Genomic DNA, 22,343 nt, shown 5'->3' on the forward strand with positions numbered 1-22,343 from the left:
AAGGTGTATTTTTTCTCTTCCCTGTTCATGAACCCCTTGAAATCTATCCCTAGATCCTTTAGGGGTTTGTGGACCCCAGCTTAAGAACTTCCACTCTAGGTCTCACTCAGTGATAGCCAGCAGCATTTTTAGGTTACATTGGATGTTTCCCCTTTTTTTTGCTTCCTTCCTTTCCTCTGCCCTCCCCCACAAAAAGAACTTCCTCTCTTAACAGTTGGGGAGAATAGAAGAATTCTGAGGTAAGAGATAGAATGGAGGAAGCTGTATAACTTATTAGTGTGACTTTTTTATGGATGCTTTTGGAAATATCACAGGATAACTAAGTAAAATTTAGAATAGGTTTTAATCCCAAGGTGATAGTTTAAATGTTCTTGGTCATCTCTTGATCATTGTTTCAAGTTGACAGATATTTCTTAAAGTGTTAAGATGCTTCATTAGGTACTAGAAATACAAAGATTAAAAAATTGAAACTAGTTCCTGTCTTTGTGAACATTGTTTTCCTGGGAGGTATTGCTGGCATGTTGATAAGTAAAAACATACTAAATTTTGGAATAAACACTCACTATAGGGAACTTGGAAGAGAGTCATGTGCAGATGAAAAAGGCTTTCTGTTAGAGGTAGTCTATGAGTTTTGAAGTAAGTTAAGAATTCTGAGAAACCTAGGCAAGGAGGTACTATCGAATTGGGGGGCAGCCTATATAAAGCCTCCCTCCTTTGGATTAGGGGGAAAGAAAGAGTTTTATTTTGGAGAGCATATGAGATTGGGATAAGATTTCCAGGTGGAGATGTCCAAAAAGCAGATAGTATAACAGGCTTGGAAGCTGAGAGAAATTTGGGATTTAATTTATACTTGAGGAGTTATCTACATAGAGGTGGTAATGGGCGTCAATGAACTTACCAAAAGAAATGGTACAAAGGAGAGGCAAAAAAAAGACCTAGAACAAAGATTTGAGGGAAACTATGGTTGGGAACTTTCAGATGGGTGATGATCCTATGAAGAAGAATGAAAAGGAGCAGTCAGGCAAGTTAAAGGAGAATTTGGAGAAAACAGTATCAGGTGTAAAATCTTTACACAGGGAAGCTAAGAGAGGAGAGTGTCTGTCCACTACTGTCTCTTCCTGGACAGTGTCAGAAACTCCTGTGAGGTCGACTATGAGGAGAACTGAGAAAAAAACTATCCATCTTCATAGTTGAAATACCTTTGATAAGCCTATAGATCATATGCAAGGAGTTGAGAAGTAAATGGGAGATGAGTAAATTGGATGTAGCAGTAGCAAGGATAAACTTTTCTATGAGTTTGGTTGTGATAGGAAATAGAAATAAAGGCACTTGAGTGTTTGTCATGTTCAAATGCTTTTCATTTAACTTTCTTTCCCTGTGATCTCATCCTACCTTGACAAGATCCAGTTCTCCATTTCACTTCTTGGCCATCTCCACACCTCTTTTTCCCCTTTAGTTGTTGCCATTCCTCATTAGAATGTAAGGTTCTTAAAGGCAAGAACTATCTTGCTTGCTCATACTTGTATCTTTAGAACGTAGCATAATGCCTGGCACATAGAAAGTCTCTAATGAACTATGTGATTTATTTATCAGTTGTCCAGCAGATGGACAAGATTATTCTTAACTCTACCTCTGCTGACTTTCCATTAAATATGATGAAAAATAGCTCGAAAAGTTTGGGTGGATTATAGAAGGACCTTAAAGAGTTATCAAGCCCAATCTTTTCATTTTACATGCAAGGAAACTGAGATTAAGTTACTTGCCCAAATTGTATAGTAGATTACTCATAGGGAATGAAACCTTAATCTCTCTTATACTGTGCTATGAATCTAACAAGAGTGGTTTCTGGAAAAATATCAGACCATGACTTATTGATAGTTCATCAGCTAGTGCCATCTTATACATACAGGGAACTAAAAATTATTACAAAAACACATCAAAGTATTATAATAGGATTATCTTTGAATCAGAAATGTTCAATGTAACCACAGGTCAGATGAAATAACATGGCTGCTAGTCGTTCTGATAGACAATAATAGGTTTCCTATATGCTGTGACATCTTAAACTTGGATAAAAACAGGATAAACTGGTAAGGTGTTCTCCCATCAGCTGGTGGATGAGTGCTTTAAGGACACATAAATTTAGTAGTATGAAACATTTTCTTTTAGCTTTGGAGAACATTTTTCATCTTTTTAGGAAAAAAATCAAATTAGTTATATATTTTTTGAGTTTAGAGATCGCTTTCCATCTGTTCTCTCTTTTTCTTTTTAATCATGCTTGCAATTTAATCAGCATAGGACATCTTAGTAAAGAACTCTCACTACCAGTTCAAATCTGCATTTTCTCTGAAACTTCTATTCTTAGAACAATGCCTGAGGCATTGAAAGGTGAAGTGATTTGTTATAGGACACACTGTCAATATGTGTCAGAAATGGGATTTAAACCCCAGGCCTTCTGATTTTGAGGCTAGCTCTTTCCCCCCCCAATATCTTACTGCCTCTCACTCAATTGTTATGAAGGATAAATAATTTTATCCTCCTTCACAAAGATTTTGGAGATACAATTTGACAGGAGATCCATTTTAGTAATAAAAGAAAACTCTGGTACTAGAACTGTGTCCTTTTTATCCCTCCAGAGTGGAATAGGAAAAATATGTCTAGATAATTCCTTCACTGTTGGGTGAGCATGGGTATCTCAGAATCACTAATGTTTTGGTTTATGGTCCGGGATGGGAGAAGGAAGCCTTGGGGAGAAACCTTGGAGTCTAAAACACTAGGTTTCTTGGGAGAAAAGAGCCCTTGGTATCTTGGGCTAGAGGAAAGTGAGAAGAAGCTCACTGAGGGTTGGAATGGAGAAGCCTTTCGTCAGGTAAATTCCTTTTTTTTTCTTCTCTTCCTCTTATTTTTCCTTCTCTCTTTCTCTGTCTCTCTGTCTGTCACTGTCTCTCTTGGTACCCTGAACAAAGCTCTGATCACTCCATTCCATTCTATTTATGACTGCCTCTCAGTTCAGGACTATTCCTATTAGGTGATTAAAAAAAAAAAGTCTAACTGAATTTTAAAAAATATACCATAGTAACTTGTAATGTCTCCACCTGAGCACTTATTCTTATCTAAACCAATTCATATTTTTGTGAAAATCTAGTATATGCTATTTTTCTTTAATAAAATTGGTGCAAACTCCAGAGAATACAAGTATAATGGGACACTCCTTACATCAAATGAGACAGTAATTATAGAGTACTTAGCACTGTTCCAGGCACATAATAAATTATATATGATAGCTATTATTACATTTAGAAGGACTTGAACCATAGTGGACAAAAAGATAGAAGGATTGGGAAGAGTTAACCACAAGTGACTTTTCTTCCAATGAAGCTTATCATTTCTCATCTAACTTCCTCCTCCTTTCTTTCTCATTCCTAACCTGTCCAGTTGTAGTGGTGGTGTTCATGTATTTGAACATAAGATTATAGACTAGGGGACCCTCTACTACTGGGTGACTTGGGCCCAACATTTAACTCATCTGGGCTTCAGTTTCCTTATCTGTAAATTGAGGTAGTTAGCCTAGGTGACCTTTAAATTACATTTAAGTCTATACACTTACTTCCCTTTCATAAATGCTAAAATTCTAAGATCTATTCCATTTTCTTACCTTTGTTTCACTTTCCTCCTTTTGTATTTTTATACTTTCTCTTTAGCATTTTCTTAGAATCAATAGTGTGTATTGGTTCCTAGCATTAAGGGCTAAGCAATGGGGGTTAAGTGACTTGTCCAGGATCATTCTAGGATCAAGGGGGTAAGTGACACTCCCAGGATCAGCTAGGAAGTACCTGACATCAGGTTTGAACCCTGGACCTCCTGGCTCTGGACTTGGTTCTCAATCCACTGAGCCACCTAGTTACCTCCCCAATTCTCTTTTATTCTAGCTATCTATCCTTCAGATTTTTCCTTTCTTCTTTAATTCTTTTTTCATACAATCATAATTTAAAGTTGTAAAGGACCTTTGAAATCTTCAGATTCAACCCTTTCATCTAGTGTAAACAAAGAAACCAAGGCTCCTAGAGTTTAAATAACTCCCCAAAAATCTTGCAAACGGAAAGAATCAGAATCAGAATTTGTTTTCTGACTCCAAATTCACAATACTGTTTTTGTCCCTAATATACCTTTGGTTATATTTTCTCTTCTTATCACTAATTTCTCTTCCCTGTTTCCCTTTATGTCCATCCCCCCCCATCATTCAGTGGATTACTGCCACCTTATTCCTTATGTCCTTTTTAATTTTCTTTCTTTTCCAAAGAAATTTTTTGCCCTCAATACCCCAAATTGGGTTTTCTGTTACTGCCATCTAATGTTAGAGATAAAAACTACAGCATTGCACAAAGAAAGAATTTCAACTGTTTTTAAAAAAAAATTTAGTGTATAATCATTTATTTTTAATGATCATCTTTTCTTCATGTGAGTGAGATTTTTATGCTTTCTATTTTTCCTTTGCTATATATTCAACTAGATTGCAATTTTCTAGAGGGAACGTTTGCGTCTACTCTTTATCGCCTACATGTAGTAATTCTTAAAATATGCAGGATAAAATGAGACCTCAGCAGATATTTTTGATTGACTTTTTGATAATTTTCCTCATATTGACTTGTTTTTAGTAGTGATTTGTTGATGTCAGAACTGTATGCTTTATTCTATAATTCATCCTCTTGGTGTTTGTGATATTAGGGGCAAAAATTTTTACTACTTATTTCCCTTCCAAATATTTAGTATTTAATAGTAATAATAGCTAACACTTATATAGCACCTGCTATGTGTCAGACACTGTGCTAGATATTTTACAATTATGATGTTATTTGAGCCTCACAACAACCCTGGGAGGAAGGAAGGTACTATTATTACTTTCATTTTACAGATGAAAATGAGGTACACAGAAGCTAAGTGACTTACCTAGGATCACAAAGCTAGGAAGTATCTTAGGTTGGATTTAAACTCCAATTTTCCTGACTGCACGTTCTATTCACTGTGGCCACTTAGTTGCCCTAATTTTGTCTGTCTACAAAAATGTATTGGGATATATTAATAGAATTCTTATGATGTGTCAAGTAAAAATGAGGCAGTGCCTCCATTATAGAATGTTGTGGGTTGTTTTTTGTTTGTTTGTTTTTTTAAGAAAATGGATAGATGGTAGATGGTAGATCCATAGTTACTTACTAACTTACTTACCTTGGGTGAGTTAAACTAAGTTCTCTCAAGCCCTTAAGTTTCTTCATCTGCAAAATGAGAAATTTGGTCTTCAAGATTTCAAAATCCCTTCCTAGCTCTAAAGTTGTATGATTCTTTAAGTCTTATATTATCATTAACTCTATGCTAGCTGGAGCTTTTCTGTAAAATTCACTTTTTTATCTTAGTATGGAATCTACATCTAACCTCATTATACTGTCCTCTGTGAATACTGAGTGACTACTGATAAGGCATAGATTTCATTGGAGTTTGAGTTTGCTTGAGTTACATTATTTTAAGTTATTTTTCTTCATTGGGTTATCCTTTTTAAAGACATAGATCCATTTTTTCAAAGTCAGAATTGAAAAAAAAATCCACTTAAGAGTTTAAAAAAGAAAATCAAGGAGTTTTTTCCTCTAAAAAACATAACCTGTTTACTAGATGTGTGACCCTTGACAAGTAACTTTGCTTCAGTTCCCATACTTGAAAATCAAAGGTTTCAGATCTGATGACTTTTAAGTTCCCTTTGAGCTCTAAATCTCTGATCCTATGGTCTACTCATCAGACTCAAACTCGTTTCCTGCCGTATTTGCAGGAACGAGTGGCCGCAAAGCTCTCATTCATAATTTAGACTAGATTTTGGACCGTAATGACATGACACATGTAAATGGTTCTGTTTGTTGTTAAATACATCTTTATTGGGCATATGTAAACATTGCTCAGCTCTTTGGAAACCCAGCCCTGTTCAGAAAGTGGCTGCTAATCATTTTTTTCCCCTTAGATAATTCATTTGTTTATTTCTTCACTTATGTAGGGTATTTTTTAAAGAGTACATGATAAGTTTAAAGAATTATTAACTAAATCCCTGTTAGCTTAATGGAGGTACCAGTGGATGTCATGTGATTGGGTAGGACTGAGTACCTATCAGTATAAACATGTGGCAAAGTCTATCCCATGCCACTGCTTATCTTCTACTGAGGGAGAACGGCTGAAGCAATTTAAGCAAATCTTATTGGTGAAGAAGTCTCATGTATTGACTTTTTTAAAGAGCCATTTCCTTTCAGTTTTAAGCATATCATTGTGTCTGCAGGGCAACAACCTTCTTCCAATCTGGATAATAGCTGCAAGTTTCTGTATTTCTGATTCAGACTTGTGTTTTCATCAATGTAAAAGACATGGTTGAAGAGCTAGTTTAATTTTAAAATGTTCTACTTAGAAGATAATAATGAGGAGGAGGAGGAGGAGGAGAATGTTAATGATGAAGGCACATTAAATAAACCTGAAAATATTTCTCTTGGGAAAACCCCTTCTGGTATCCTGGTAAGTTATCTCTTCACAGGTATCTCTGTGTGTGTGTGTGTGTCTCCTTTGTCTAGTGATTCAAACTGTGAATGATACAGGGAGAAAAATAATGTTTTTCTCTTGAAGTTTTATGTTGAGGGGGTTTTGTTTGGTTGATTTTACTTTATAAATGTCAACAATTCAAAAAAATTCTTTAGGAATATATAATTTATGTGGTACTTTGCCTAGGTAATCTTAAAGACCTCTTCTTTTTCTTGGTTGATACCTTGATCTCTAAGCTTTTGAATTATGTCAGAGCAATATTTAGCCATTGATCTTTCCTTCTCTTTTCAGTATGACCTTTCTTTCCTTCATCATCTATACTTCTTTGTTACTTCTTTGATTATCTTACCAATTCTTAATTCCTTACATATACTACAGTTCTCCCCAATTAGCAAAAAATCGTATGTACTGTAGTTGTGTTAAACTTTGTGATTCTTAAAAAACCTTTTGAAGGAAGTTTGAAACAATACTAGTTTCACATTCAGTTTAGTTCTCAGTCAGTAGTTGAGGTGTGGGTAAAAAGACATAAACTTGTGTGGGAAGTTAGAATGTGGAAGGAGGACACAAAGTATATTTAACTTAGACCTCAGGCTCTAAGTGGGGCTAAAATTTACCAGCCTGGGAATATTAGAATGATGTGTCTAGGTTTACTATCAATTTTGACATTGCATGGAAACTAGACTTTTCTTCAGTAAAGATAATTTTTGCAAGAAAAAACTGAGGAAAATATTTGTTAAATAAATCCTATCTGCCCTTTCCAAGTATATTTTCTTTGTTTTTTTTTAAATGTATCCTTATGTTTAAAATTATGACTAAGGACCTCAAAAACTGTTAGTGGCCTGGGCCCTTATGTGCCTAAGAGAAAGACCGTCTTATTGACTTAAGTAAACTTTAAGTGTTTATAAGGCAAATCAGTGTTTTGAAATTGAGTTTCATTGAATTATATATTGTAGTGAAGTGTGAAAGGTATTGACTACTTTTTTCCTTTTTCTATGATTCAGAACAGAAAGTGTTATTAGTTTAAAACATGCAAGTGAAGTGTTTAAATTTGTTTCTCTTTTGCTATTATTGTTATAATATATGACTAATATAAGTTATAGCAGGAAGCTAATTAGCATTCCAGAAGTCTACATTAATTAATATAGGATACCTTAACACTTAGAAGAACTAGGCAATCATCAATCAAAGTAAACATTTTAATACAATTTCATTTTGAAATAAAAATTTTCATTCTGTTTTTTGCTTTATGAATTTTTTTTGAAAATGTACTTCCTCAATCAACTCAGCTTGATTCTTTGAGATATTGTCAGCTATTGGATATACCAGTGTTAACTCTACTTGGGTACATATACTTCTTTAAGTAAAATGAAATGCTATTCCCTTTAAACTTAAAAAGACAGAGATCTAAGTTGGCATGCGACCTTTCTTTAAAAACAACAAGCAGACAAACAAAAAAGCAACCATTCCTGAGTCCTTTGTTTAATAGCCAAGTTGACTTTAGTTTTAATGTTAGTTTTAGTTTAGTGAGTGCTTTCATAGAAGTTTTATTGCTCCTATAAACCTGCTATCACATTGGCATCAAGATTTAGACACTTCTTAATTTCAAATCCTTTGGTCCAAAGGCATACTTGGTTTAGTGTTTTCTTACTAAATTAGATGCTTCTTATCTATGTGTGAGCCCAATTTGGGAACAACAAAGAGGGATATTTTGTTTCTGGAATATCCTTTAACAAAGTAAAAATAAAGATTATAAGGAAATATAACAGTATGCTAGTTGGTTACTTTATATGTAATTAAAAAAAATTTTTTTTAAACACTTACCTTCCATCTTGGAGTCAATACTATGTATTGGTTCCAAGGCAGAAGAGTGGTAAGGGCTAGGCAATGGGGGTCAAGTGACTTTCCCAGGGTCACACAGCTGGGAAGTGTCTGAGGTCAGATTTGAATCTAGGACCTCTCGTCTCTAGGCCTGGCTCTCAATCTACTGAGCCGCCCCCCCATTTTATATGTAATTTTTTTAAAAGCTTTCCCTTCTGTCTTAGCATCAATACTAAATATCAATTCCAAGGCAGAAGAGTAGTAATGGCTAGGCAACTGGCGTTAAATGACTTGCTCAGGGTCATATACCTAGGAAGTGTCAGAGTTCAGATTTGAACCCAGGACTTCCCATCTCTAGGACTGGCTCTCTGTCCACTAAGCCACCTAGTTGTCCCTTAATATGTAATTTTTGCTTATGCAGTAAATAGTACATCTATACATATAAATGCACAGATATATGTAAATAAGCAACGAATAGCAAAAACCAACCACAGGAACTTCTTCCTCTTGCTGTTGATATTTTCTGAGTTGTCAGGTGATATCTGGTTAGAGAATTCTACCAGAGTTCGCTCTTATATCCTTTATGTAATATGCAGTTTGGAATCATGTGATTCCCCCTCTCAAAAATAGTGAGGAACTTGTGATTTTTGAATGGCTTAGAGGTATAGTAAAGGTATTAATAGATGTTCTGCTTATAAATTAAAATTTTTTATAGATATTTATAGATTTTGTAGTCCTTGTGTATTACATAAACATTGTTCAAATCAACTAACATGCCTTCAGAATCTAGATAACGCATGCTCCTTCTGTCTTTTGCCTCATCATACACAGGTGGAAATGTAATCACAGTATCATCTAACCATCAAATTCTTATGTAATTCAAGAATGAAAAGAGCTTAGACTTTTTTCTTAAAAATTATTTCAAGATATAATAAAGATCACATGGTAAAATAAAACATGAATTAACCCAGTCATTTTTTTAAATTGGGGAATTTTAAGAAGATAATTCTTCGGGGGCAGCTGGGTAGCTCAGTGTATTGAGAGCCAGGCCTAGAGATTGGAGGTCTTGGGTTCAAATCTGACCTCAGCCACTTCCCAGCTGTGTGACCCTGGGCAAGTCACTTGACCTCCATTGCCTAGCCCTTACCACTCTTCTGCCTTGGAGCCAATATACAGTATTGACTCTAAGATGGAAGGTAAGGGTTTTAATTAAAAAAGAAAAAAGAAGAAGAAGATAATTCTTCATACCTTTGACAATGAAACTCCTTTGCTCCAATGACCAATTAATGTAATATTCAAATGAAAATATGACTTGCGTAGGTCCCCATCAATAGCCACCACAATGCCTTGCCACATAGTAGATGTTCAATCAGTATTTCTTGAGGAATCATAGGAAATGACTAATGGAATCATACAATGTTAGAGCTGGACATCTTATTCAGGATAATAGAATTTCACTTGAAAGTGACCTTAAAGGCAATCTAGTCTAACCTTCTCATTTTACAGATAATGAGACTGAAACTAAGACATCATCAAACTTGCTTGCTTAAAGTCATACAGGTTGTAAATGGCAAATCCAAGATTTGACCCCAGGTATTCTGATTTCAAGTTCAGCACTCTTTCCACAGTCATCTTACAAAATGAGAGGTGAGGTATTTATCTATGCAAAGTCAAAATTAGATGGGCAGAATCTACGATAGTCCAGACCTTTCTCCCAATCAGATTGCAGAAATCCTGTCAATTTGCTCTGGACAATGATGCTGACCAGCCACTTATCCCAGGGGGAGTCCAGTTGCTCCACTTCCCATTGAACAGCCACTGCCTTGTTTCATCTTCTCCTCAGCTCCTGCCTACAACTCAAGCCCCCCTTTTTCTTCCTCAGGCTCTACACACTGTCCAGTCTTGAATCTCCAATTCCAAGTTGGATGTTTTGTTTCCTCTATCTTTTCCCAGGATAATGTGATGAAAGGAAACCACAATTCCCAAAATGACTGGCTATCATTCAAAACATTTTCCCTAGGAGGTCCACAGCCCTGACTGTCCCTGTGGACAATGGACAGTTTTACAGTTTAAAAGCTTCACATTTTTTTTCTCTATAACATTTAGTGGTAAGATTTCTGGAAAGGGAATGGTGACACTAACCTGGCTATTTATATCTGGGATTCTCTATATCACCAGACATTTGGAAACAGTTATTTAAGGACTTGTGTTTATTGATGTAAAACTTGGATATATATACTGTTGGTACTAGAGGTTATGGCTTAGAATTGTGTCTTTTAATGATATAATAGAATAAAAATTTTGGCCTAGGGAAAATTACTGTTAGTATCTGAACTTTTGTTTACATTAATTTAAACTTTGCTGGTGCCCTAATTCCTGGCCATTCCCTTGCCTTGGTCTGTTCATTTTGATAGAATGTAGTATGAAGGAAGCCAAGGATATATATTGTTCAGGTATCAGTTAGCTTTGAATAGGACTTGGGTGCTTTTGGGTGGATTCAGCAAGATTAGTGTGCTGTCACAAACTTTGCCCTTAATCCCAGTTAAACTTATTGCTTGTCAGTGTAAGGGGATAGAGTGTGAAAGGTCTGAGTAAGTCATGAAAGGTAGAGCTGTACCAATTATTAGAAACTCTTCATTCTACTTTTTATTAGCATCAATACCATCCTCTTCATCTATGATAGTAATACTCTTTTCATTTATATTGTGCTTTGTATTTTGAAATCTATTGTTGTTGTTGTTGAGGCATTTCAGTAATGCCCAACTCTTTATGATTGCATTTAAAGTTTTCTTGGCAGAGATACTAGAGTGGTTTGTCATTTCCTCCCCCAGCTCATTTTATAGATAAGGAAACTGAGGCAAAGTGTGGGTAAGTGACTTGCCCAAGATCACCTGGTTAGTGAATATCTGAGGCCAGATTTGAACTCAGGAGGATGTCTTCCTATCTCAGGTCTGCCACTATCTACTACACCCTCTTACTGCCCATCTATTAGCAATCCTTTCAGTTTTCATTTATATACAAACACTGTTCAGAGAAAGTCATTCACGGAAAGAAAATTGGAAGCACAAAATCTTAAGTTCTTTGATCAGTGACTTAAAAATAAAGTATTTTCACTCTTTTTAACTCAGTGGGAAATGAAGAAAAAATGTTATTTTTTGTCTTACATTCTTTACTTCTGACCAGGAGTTTTCTCTTTTTTTTCCTTGACTTCTCTTTTTTTTTAAAACCCTTACCTTCCATCTTAGAGTTAATACTGTGTATTGGCTCCAAGGCAGAAGAGTGGTAAGGGCTAGGCAATGGGGTTCAAGTGACTTGCCCAGGGTCACACAGCTAGGAAGTGGCTGAGGCCAGATTTGAACCTAGGACCTCCCATCTCTAGGCCTGGTTCTCAATCCACTGAGCTACCCAGCTGCCCCCTCCTTTCCTTGACTTCTTAAAGCCAATGCTATTCCATAAAATTGAAATAATTTCCAAATACTCTGATTTTTGAAACCCCATTTGTGAAATATCAGTTTTGCTGAAATAGAAAAGAAAGCAGTAAACCAATCTTACCTTGATAAAAGAAATTTTTTACTTGAAACACAGGTAAAGAGAAGAATCTTGTAGAGCTCATGTTTATGAGAATTTAACTTGAGCTCAGACCTAAAAGGAAAAAACTTGCAAAAAATGGAAGCATTTGCTATTGCTTGAGCCAAGAAGCAAGAGCTCTAGAGTTTTTTAAATTGTATTTTTATTGTCATGAAAACATACTTACATATTGGTCATTGCTGTAAGAGCACACTCATACATAACCAAAACCCCCAAATAAAACCATAAATATGCTGATGTGAAAGAGGACTACAGCAGTTCTTTCTCTGGAGGTGGAGAGCATTCCCTGTCACAAGTCTTTCTAGATTGTCCAAGATCATTGCATTGCTGAGAGTAGCCACATTTTCACAGATAATCATCATCCAATATTGCTGTTATTGTGTACAATGCTCTCCTAGTTCTGCTTATTTTGAAGAGAATCTTTAGGTGTTTATCCTTTTCTTTGAGCTTTCCAGAACTCTCTTTTAAACACAGATAGATAATACTCAGAGTTTATGGATTATGAGATTGTGAGAACTATTTTGATCACTTTTACATATGGCACATAGTAGGTACCTAATAAATGTTTATTGATTCATTATAGAATAAATTAATATTTCATCATGTGACTTAAAAGCTGATTTAAGCAAATAATCTTTGCAAGGAAGTTGGACAGGAGAGGGACAGTTAAGTAACAGGAAATACACTCCACCTAAATTCTGTGGTCTTTTTTTCCCTGCCTTTAGACTTGCCTCTGGAAAAAACCTTCGAGTACATCATAAGTAAAATAACAGCCTGACTAGAATCAGATGAACAAATTGCTTTTACAAAAGTTTGCAAATTGTTTTCTCTTTCAAAGGGAAACTTGCAAACAGAAGAATTTTTCTCTGAAGTCAGTGTGAGCTCCAGTCTAAGCATTGGAAATGACTAAACTAAGCTTGGGGTCAGAAAGTAGACTTGAGTTCTACCTCTTGAGATTTTTCTTCTTTCATACTTAATATGTGTAAAGCCATACAGCATGGTAGAAATGTCAGTGAATATCGTAAAGCACAGGAATAAGAGATAAAAGATCAGTTATGCGAATATATGTTTATTGGTTTACATGCACAGGAAGACTGGAAAGTATTTAATTTCTTTAAAAAAAAACTTCTAAACTCTAGAATTTTACCTTCATATTCCATTTTTGTCTTTTTTTAGGATCTGTTGGATGCTCAGCATCATTTTTCTCATATATAGTTCCTTTCTAAGGCAGATAAAAGTTTAGACTTAAGGATTTCTTCCCTTTCCCTCAACTGCTACCTTTCCCCTACTTTCCTTCATAATAAATACTTCACTCTGAGTGCCCTTGGTAGCTAGACTAAGCTTTTGACTGGTATGTCCTTGTTAGCCAAGGTTAATAAGGTGGGAGTGGGAATCCCTGTGACCCTTTAAACAGTGATCAGATTGGCCTTTTCTAAGCTGAAGTTCTTCAGGAACTATGAACTGAAAGTTTGAACACCCACCTGCTGTTTGGAGACTCCAGGCTACTAAGGAAAAGTTTAACATTCCAGCCTAGCTTATTTTTGTTGGGGAATTTAGTGATGCTTGGGGAGGAGGTAGGGAGGAGAATAACTTTCAATATATGTTTCCTGTTCCCACAGCCTGTCACATTAATGTGAGGGTTGCTTCCCTTTGTAGAGAAATGGTAGTCTCAGAGATCTATTTCATCTTACACCCTGGCTTTTGTTTCTTTTGCTGGATTGTCACAAGTTACCATCTGTACTATCCCTAAATAGGTAGGAAAAGCTCCCACAGCTTAACATGTTCCAAAGAAATTATATTCTAGTAATTTCTATGCCCCAATAAATACTAGTTGCTAAAATTGTATACTGGTTTATTAAAAACTTGCCAAAAGTGCATCATCCTTGTGTGAATAATTTGATGCTATCATCATATTTCCTGGTACAAACTAAAAGTTCCTTACTAGTATTCTAGATTATATTAAGTGTGCTAGACATCTAGTGTATAAGAGTAGAAAATATACAAATACACTTGATTGAGCATGTTAGTGAAATTTTCATCAGAAGAAGCTTGTCTTCTCAAAATCCCAAAGTAAATAGTTACATTTGGTTTGTTTCAAATATTAGTGATTTCATCTCTGTGAGTACTTCCTCTTCCAGTGAAGAATGCAACACTCTTCACATCATGGTATGTGTGCTATGACACAATTAAATAAAATAAAGTCACTCCTCCATGTTTGAAGCTCTTTGTCAGTGAGTTAAGACTAGCAAGAAAAACTGACCACACTGTCAGGGACTGCCTACTTCTCATGGAAATTATAAAAAGGAGCACAAATTACCTTCAGATCTTTTCACCAGTTCTAGGCATAGACATTTCTTTGTAATGCCAAGCTGTTTCATAGGTGGCCATAGTAAAAAATAATTCTTTAAGAAATGATTCATCACTAGCCTGCTGTACTTAGTTAGGAAAGCTGGTCCTTGGAAATTTGACATAATGTATTACAATGACAGCACTCAAAGCAAAAGGCACTTTATTAGAATTACAGAATCTCGTAGTTGAAAGGAATGTCAGACCTAGTGTTATATGTATCATGGAAGACCTCTAGTTATGGGGACCTCAGAGCCCTTAAAGGTTATTCCTCTTGGAGAATTATTAATGTTAGGAAGTTTTTCCTCATATCAGGTGGGAATCTGCCTCCCTGAAACTTCCACCCATTGTTCCTAGTTCTTCAAACAAGTTTAATACTGTTTCCAAGTGACAGAACTTCACATACTTGAAAGTTTCATCTCCTCCACCTTTTCTAGATAAACATCCCCAGCTCCTCCAACTAGTCTTTGTATGTTATGGTTTCTATACCCCTTACATCCTAATGGCTCTCTAGTCATCTAACATCCTTGCTAAAATAAGGTTCTTAGAAATGAATATAATAGTCTTCATGTGATGTAACCAGGGCAAGGTACAGAAGGACTATTTATATAACTTCCTTCTTTCTGGTCACTGCTTCTAGTAATGTAGCCTGAGATCAGAGTAGCCATCTTAAACTATTGGTTCCTACAGATCTTGGAATCAACTAAAATAAAAGCTCAAGATCTTTCGTATATGAACTATTATTTAGCCATAAAAACCTTTCCTTTTTTTAAAAAACAAAATCTAGTAATTTACAAGTCTTTATTTTATATGTTATCTTAGTAGATTCAACCTATTCTTCTACCTTGTCATATAATCAATACCCAGTATTAATTCTAAGAAGGAAATTAAGGGTTTAGAAAAAAAAGATGATGATGATGATGATGATGATGATGATAACATTTAACAGTTTTCAGAGTGCTTTATTTCATGAAAAATTTCATGAAAAATACTCAATAATATATCTTATTTAAATGTGTTTTTTTCCTCTACCACTGAGCACAGTGCTCTATGTATCATGGGCACTTATTAAATGTTTATTGAATTCACTTTGTTGGATTGAAAGATATTCTAAGAGACTTTGACTAATTCTTTGTTGCTATGGGCTCAGTTTTGTGTGACCTGCCTTTAATGTATCCATAATGGTTTGTGGTAATCACCACTTCCCTTTCTAAATGCTCAGTTTTTAATAACTTGTTCTCAAATATTTCCAGGTTCACTGAATCACAGTTTGGAATAGAACTTTCTTACTTTAAAAATTACAATATTTGTCCATCTCCAGGCCTTTGGTACCCATGTGGTTTCACCAAGATTTTTTGTAGGCAACAATTCAGCATCATCCTTGCGGGTTCTTTCATTGGCCTGGAATAATAGCTTGACCAGACCTCTGGTAATGTGAACTCACTGAGGTTGGCTAGATGTTCTCTTATCATCTCATTACAGTCTCAATTTTCTGTCAACCAGTTTTTGTTATTTTCTTCCTCATCTGAAGGCCATTTTTGCTGATAGAGAAAAGAAAGTAGAAATTGAGTAATTCCACCTTTCTGCCTATTATCATATGACCCATCCTAACCTATCCTTTCATTTGTTATTTTAATAATAGAATAATAATAGCTGACATGTAAGTAACATTTCAAGGCTTTCAAAGCACTTTGCCTATATTATTACTTGAGCCTCACAAGAACTCTGTGTTCGTTATATAAATAGAACTCTTCATCTCTGCTAAGCAAAGGCCAGCCTGTATTTTCTACATTTAAAAAAATCACCATTTTCACAATGATTTTTCCTTGCATAGGCAGTATATCACTTAGCCATAGCATTTTAAAATACCTTGAATGAACATAAGGAATTTTAACAATCTTAATGAAAGATCCAGTGTGCCTCATATTCATGTTATATACATTATTTATGTCCTTAGAAACTCATATTTTCTTGTCCATTAGGATGTAAGCTCCTTGAAGGCACTTTTGTCTGTATCCCAGTGCTTAGCACAGTGCCTGACATTTGCTAAGCATTCACATATGATCAGTGACTTGATTAAATACTTAATAGACTTGGAATGTTCTTGCAGTTCTAATTGTTGCAGATCAGTAAAAAATTGTGATCTAACTCCTGCTTCTTCAAGCAGGGCCTCCTCTGCAGGTGATTACATGCCTTTCCCTCAAATATGTCCAAGAGCAAAGCTCTCCTTTCTGCCTTATTTGTATTTTGCCAGAGTTATTTGTTTTTCATCATTACAATATAGTATATATTTTTGTATGTCTGCCATTACATTTGTTCTTTCATTGTTCATTATATAAACAGAGCTCTTCATATCTTCTCAGTGAAGGCCAGTGATTTGACAGCCTATATTTTTCTGTATTTAGAAACCCACTTACACAATAGTTTTTCCTTCCATAGGCAGCACATCACTGAACCATAGTAATTAAAAGTATCTTGAATGAACATAAATGCTCCTAATTAGGGACCTAATGTGCCATTTTCACTGGGATCCTGTCTCCCAAAGCTTGTATCTTTTGACTTAAAAGAAGAAAGTAAATTCACAATGTTAAGAGATTCACTAATAATTCAGCTCCCTAAGCTTATAGATGAGGAAACGAGAGAGGATGTGATCTGCTGATATGCCTACAGTCACCTAACTAATTGGGGCAAAATGGGCATTGGAATCTAGCTCTACTGATCCAACTCTGATGTTCTTTTTTTTTTCATTTTATTTTATTTTTAAATTTTATTTAATTAGATGATTTAGAATATTTTTCCATGGTTACAAGACTCGTGTTCTTTGCCTCCCCTCTCCCCACCTCCTTCCCGTATCTGAGGCACAATTCCACTGGTTTAACATGTGTCATTGATCCACACCCATTTTCATATTATTAATATTTGCACTTGGGTGATCGTTTAGAGTCCACTTTCCCAGTCATAGCCCCATCAACCAATGTGATCAAGCAGTTGTTTTTCTTCTGTGTTTCTTTTCCCACAGTTCTTCCTCTGGATGTGGATAGTCTTCTTTCTCATAAGTCCCTCAGAATTGTCCTGGATCATTGCATTGCTGCTAGCAGAGAAGTCCATTACATTCGATTGTGCCACAGTGTATCAGTCTCTGTGTACAATGTGCTCCTGGTTCTGCTTCTCTCACTCTGCATCACTTCCTGGAGGTTGTTCCAGTCTCCATGGAATTCCTCCACTTTATTATTCCTTTTAGCACAATAGTATTCCATCACCAACATATACCACAATTTGTTCAGCCATTCCCCAATTGATGGGCATCCCCTCGTTTTCCAATTTTTGGCCACCACAAAGAGCGCAGCTATGAATATTTTTGTACAAGTCTTTTTGTCCATTATCTCTTTGGGGTACAGACCTAGCAGTGCTATGGCTGGGTCAAAGGGTAGATATTCTTTTGTCGCCCTTTGTAGCCACTATATTATATTGTCTGTCTGTAGTACTAAATTTACTTTTTCTGTTTCAAAAGAGCTTTTCTAGAAGTAAATAATAAGTGAGTTGATCCCTTATAAAGATCAGAATGCTTTTTAAAAATGCTCCCATTATATGATTTGGGATTTTGATTTTAAAAGATCACTCTGTCACAAAAAGAACAATATGGAAATAGGTTTTGAATGATAATACATGTAAAACCCAGTGGAATTGCTTATCAGTTACAGTTACAGGAGGGAAACAACATGAATCATGTAACCTTGGAAAACTTATGTGTAGATTTGTTACTGGAATAAAATAAAGAAAATTTAAAAAAATTAAAATAAAAACAAAAAAAGCTCCTATTGATCAAGCATCAATTAAAGCAGACTACTTGGCAGATGCCTATTTAATTAATAGATTTATAATCTGCTGAGAATGAAAATTTAAAAGATAGTATAATATAATTGAAAAACACCAGTTTTGTATTTAGGAACCTTTACATTTCATATCTTTCACTAGCTGAGAATTTGACTAAGGTGTTTCTTCTAACCCTGCCCTGATCTCCTAGAATATAGGCCTTAAATACAATTTATTTACATGGGAAATCTTGTTGCTTCATTTTTCTGTTTTAGGAGACTAGAACAGATTTTTGTGGCCCACACAATTTTGTGACACAAAAGTAAAAAACTTAGGAATCATTAATGAATTTGTATTTGTTTGCTTTTTTACTGTTTTTCAAGATGCAGATTCAACAGAAGTTAAACTTGTCAAATTAACTACCTTTTGAGTTAATGTAATGGAATGTATAAAACTTAAATTCTCCCTGTAAACTAGACTGGAAACTTACTAAGGGCAGGTACCTTATTTTATCTAATCTTTGTATCTCACTGATCATTTAGTATATTGTTCTGTTATACAGTTGGCCTTTAGTTAATATTTGTTGAATTTATTGCTCTTGAATGAAAAACTGTTATCTGATGCCATAAAACTCTTAATAAATAACAACCCTTTCTTCTAAGTAATTGGCATTTAGAACAGCAAGGCAAAGAAACTCAGGTTCAGGTGACCTGGGTTCTTTTACTCATTTTCCCAACAATTTCTGCTGAGTTTTCCACATCTGTGAATTTGTTGTGATGATCTTAATCAGCTAAGTGTTAAGCTGCTCCCAATTCTTTTTTCTTTTTCTGTAACCCTAAATGAGTCTTTCAGATCTAAAAGAGAACTAATTAGGTGATATTTATTTTAAAGATCCATGGCATACAGAAAGAGTATTTTTTAGACTGAGACATTTTAAGACATTGAGACATTTTCCCCATCTGCCTGTAAGTTAACTGGGCCCTAGCTACAGTCATGTCACAATGACTGTGTGGAGAGGCAATGAGTCACTCATTGAGGGGGAGGGTAATAGGGAGGAGAGTCAGTGTTTACCCATTAAAGCCAATCACTCCTAGCTGGAACAATGGGGCACTTCTTAAGGATTGAGGAATCCATTTGGGGTGGGAACAAGGAAACTATAGCCAAATTAAGGTCCCCCCCCATCTTTATCACAGATTTTCTGGATATAGTCCACTTTAGCTAGCTTCTGGAGACCTCCATCACTCTTAACCTCCACAAAATCCTTTGAGACTTTTCTGTAGTCATTTAGGGATCCCCTTTTGGGTAATGATCTCAGGTTGGAAAACCAGTAAGAGGAGAACCCTTATGTATTTTAAAATGATTTACATTAAATGTCTTTTCTTAAGGAAGGTACTGAGAAAGAAAACATGTGCTAATTTCATTTAGTTTATGAAACATAAATATGTCATCCCCAGAAGAATCAATTAAATTTCAAAACTGTTTGCCAGTTTGTTGTTTTGGAACTTGGAATGCCTTTTCCCATAGAAACAATGTTATAAAAATAGTATCAATATTATAAGAGTGTTTAGGTTTTTAGACCAACTGGTAAAGGACTTTTAAAATTGTGTTGTAGCTAAATTATGTTACACTCCCTCATATTTAGACCTTACTATGGAATCTAACCACCATGTATAATATTGTTTCTATGGGAAAACTTATTCCAAGTTCTATTTTAGGACTCTAGGCAGTAGAAGAAGGGACATCTCCCTCTTCCCTCTCCAGTACTGGCTACAGTAACTAAAGTAGGATTTCTAGGGGTCTGAGGATAACAGGGAAAGGGGATCCAGGCAGGAGGAAGCATGGAAGGTGGGGAGGGAGGGAGGGAGGGATTGTTTCTGAGGTCAGTTGATGACAGTGAGGGATCTAGGACTTCAGTGAGTGTTGGCCACATCTAGGGGCAAACCAAAGCCATGTAGGGTCTCAGCCTTAAGGGGGTAGTGGTTGTGGTCCAGATCTTTGGCAGTGGTAGCAGTGAGGAGCTGGTACTTTGTGGTGGGGGGAAGGAGGAATATCACGTGGGACTTGAATGGCAAGTATTTTGAGGGTCCTGATCTTTGGTGGTGGGGTGGGTATTCTAATGTACATCATATATGTAAGTTATAGACTTCTGGGTATTAGAGAATAGGCATTGCCAATGGCCAAATAAGGGGAGAGGGAGAGAAAGGAAGAGAAAATACTGACAGTTGGTTCAGGGAGAAAAGAAGTAGATCTATAGATATAATGGAAGAGGCAGAGGCCTTTATAGCAACAGTCAGTCGTAAATAAAGCTTTTTAGTGGGCTTTCCAAGTTAGGGAATCCTGGAAAAATTTGGCAAATTATAAAATCTTGTTACCTGGAGTAGCACCTCCATTCAAACTAGATTATACTTATGAATTTTGTTATTAACAGTTCACTTAATTTCTATTTTTTCCCCTTTTTTTCAGTCTCAAACCATGAATTATGTGGGACAGCTGGCTGGGCAAGTCTTTGTCACTGTGAAGGAGTTATATAAGGGCATTAATCAAGCCACACTCTCTGGATGTATTGATGTCGTTGTGGTCCGGCAACAGGATGGCACCTATCAGTGTTCTCCATTTCATGTTCGGTTCGGGAAGTTAGGAGTCCTCAGATCAAAAGAAAAAGTGGTAAGCATCACTAGCAACCAATTTTTTTAAATAACATTTTAATTTTCCCCAATTACATAGAAAAACAATTTAAACATTCTTTTTATTATTTTGAGTTCTAAATTCTCTCCCTCCCTCTCACCTTCCTTCTATCCCCCCAGATGGTGAGTAATTTGATATAGATTTTACATCTGTATGTAATCATATAAGACATTTTTTCATATTAGTTTGTTTGTGAAAGAGATCTCAAACAAAAAAAGAAAGAAAGAAAGAAAGAAAGAAAGAAAGAAAGAAAGAAAGAAAGAAAGAAAGAAAGAAAGAAAGAAAGAAAGAAAGAAAGAAAACGTGAAGCATAGTATGTTTTGGTCTGTATTCAGACTCCCATCAGTTCTTTCTCTGGAAGCAGATAGCAGTTTTCATCATGAGTCTTTGGGATTGTCTTAGATCCCTGTATTACTGAGAATAGCTAAGTCATTCACAGTTGTTCTTGTATGATATTGCTGTAACAATGTACAGTGTTCTTCTAGTTCTCCTCAATTCATTTTGCATCAGTTCATATGTCTAAATTTTTCTGAAATCATCCTGCTTATAGCCAAATAATATTCCTTTACACATCATATACCACAACATCTTTAACCATTCCCCAGTGGATGGACTTCCCCTAAATTTCCAATTCTTTGGAACCATATATTTGAAAGGAATAAAAAAGAGGGCTAATTGTCAAGTATTTATTTTCTTCTAGATTTCCCTCTACATAAGCTAAATTAATGACAGTGGTGTGACTAGGCAAAGTTAACGTTAAAGTTTTGAGGGGTTACAGAGTGCTTGTTTACATACCTTATCTCATTTGGTCCTCATAATTAACATGTAAATTAGGCACTATAGCTATTATTAACATTCTTCCACACATTTAAAAACTGAGACTCAGATACACAGATTGAAATATCTCTTAATCACCTTACAGATGTTGTAAGTGTGATGTAAGCTCAGTTCTCTACTGACTTTAAGACTAGTATCATACTGTCTCCTTAAAATGTTTTCATTCAGAAAAAAGTAATATTTGAAAGTGACTGACCTTCATAGTGTGAATATTGTGTAAGAGGGGATATGCCTGATTTTTGCCTTTAAGCTGAAAATTCTCCCTGCCTTTTTCAACTTACTGTATTCTGAAGGAAACAAAGAGGAGGGGACTACTGGCTTTGCCAATCAAGGATTTTTTTTTTTCAAACATGTGATTTTATTTCAAGGTGGTGGTGTAACAAAGTTAAGTTTCAATTCAATTCCCCTTCCATTTTCCAGAGGCAGCAGGATTAATGTGGTCTGGCATCTATTCACTGCTATGTTAAGCTAAAGGTTTAGCAATTGGAAACCAAAAAGCAGTGTTATTTACTTGCTGACTGAGAAACTTTCTGTTTTTGCAAAAGTGGCATTTGACCAAACACAGTTTTCCTACTCTTTGTTTTTTTGGTTTTATTCCCGGTAATACTAACCCTTGGCTCTTATTTTGGAATTTCCATGGTGACTGTGACACAGTAACCTGCCCTACTTTTACAAATTTCATTTTTTTTAAG

The 22,343-nt window shown here is 35.5% G+C and overlaps 1 protein-coding gene across 4 annotated transcripts in view; it reads left to right on the forward strand.

Annotated features, from left to right (window-relative positions):
- LPIN2 (lipin 2) overlaps nt 1-22,343 on the forward strand; it is a 110,745-nt gene that overhangs the window by 20,660 nt on the left and 67,742 nt on the right. The window contains exons 1-2 of one of the 4 annotated variants that reach the window (XM_056823751.1): nt 6,157-6,540; nt 20,593-20,793. In XM_056823751.1, coding sequence (XP_056679729.1) covers nt 6,424-6,540; nt 20,593-20,793 — 318 coding nt within the window. In that variant the 5' untranslated portion in view covers nt 6,157-6,423. Of the gene's footprint in view, nt 1-6,156; nt 6,541-19,628; nt 19,911-20,032; nt 20,198-20,592; nt 20,794-22,343 lie in introns of those variants that run through there. The other 3 variants (XM_056823753.1, XM_056823752.1, XM_056823750.1) reach the window with 3 other exon arrangements.

The sequence above is a fragment of the Monodelphis domestica genome, chromosome 3, assembly GCF_027887165.1.
Source record: "Monodelphis domestica isolate mMonDom1 chromosome 3, mMonDom1.pri, whole genome shotgun sequence".
Taxonomy (NCBI): domain Eukaryota; kingdom Metazoa; phylum Chordata; class Mammalia; order Didelphimorphia; family Didelphidae; genus Monodelphis; species Monodelphis domestica.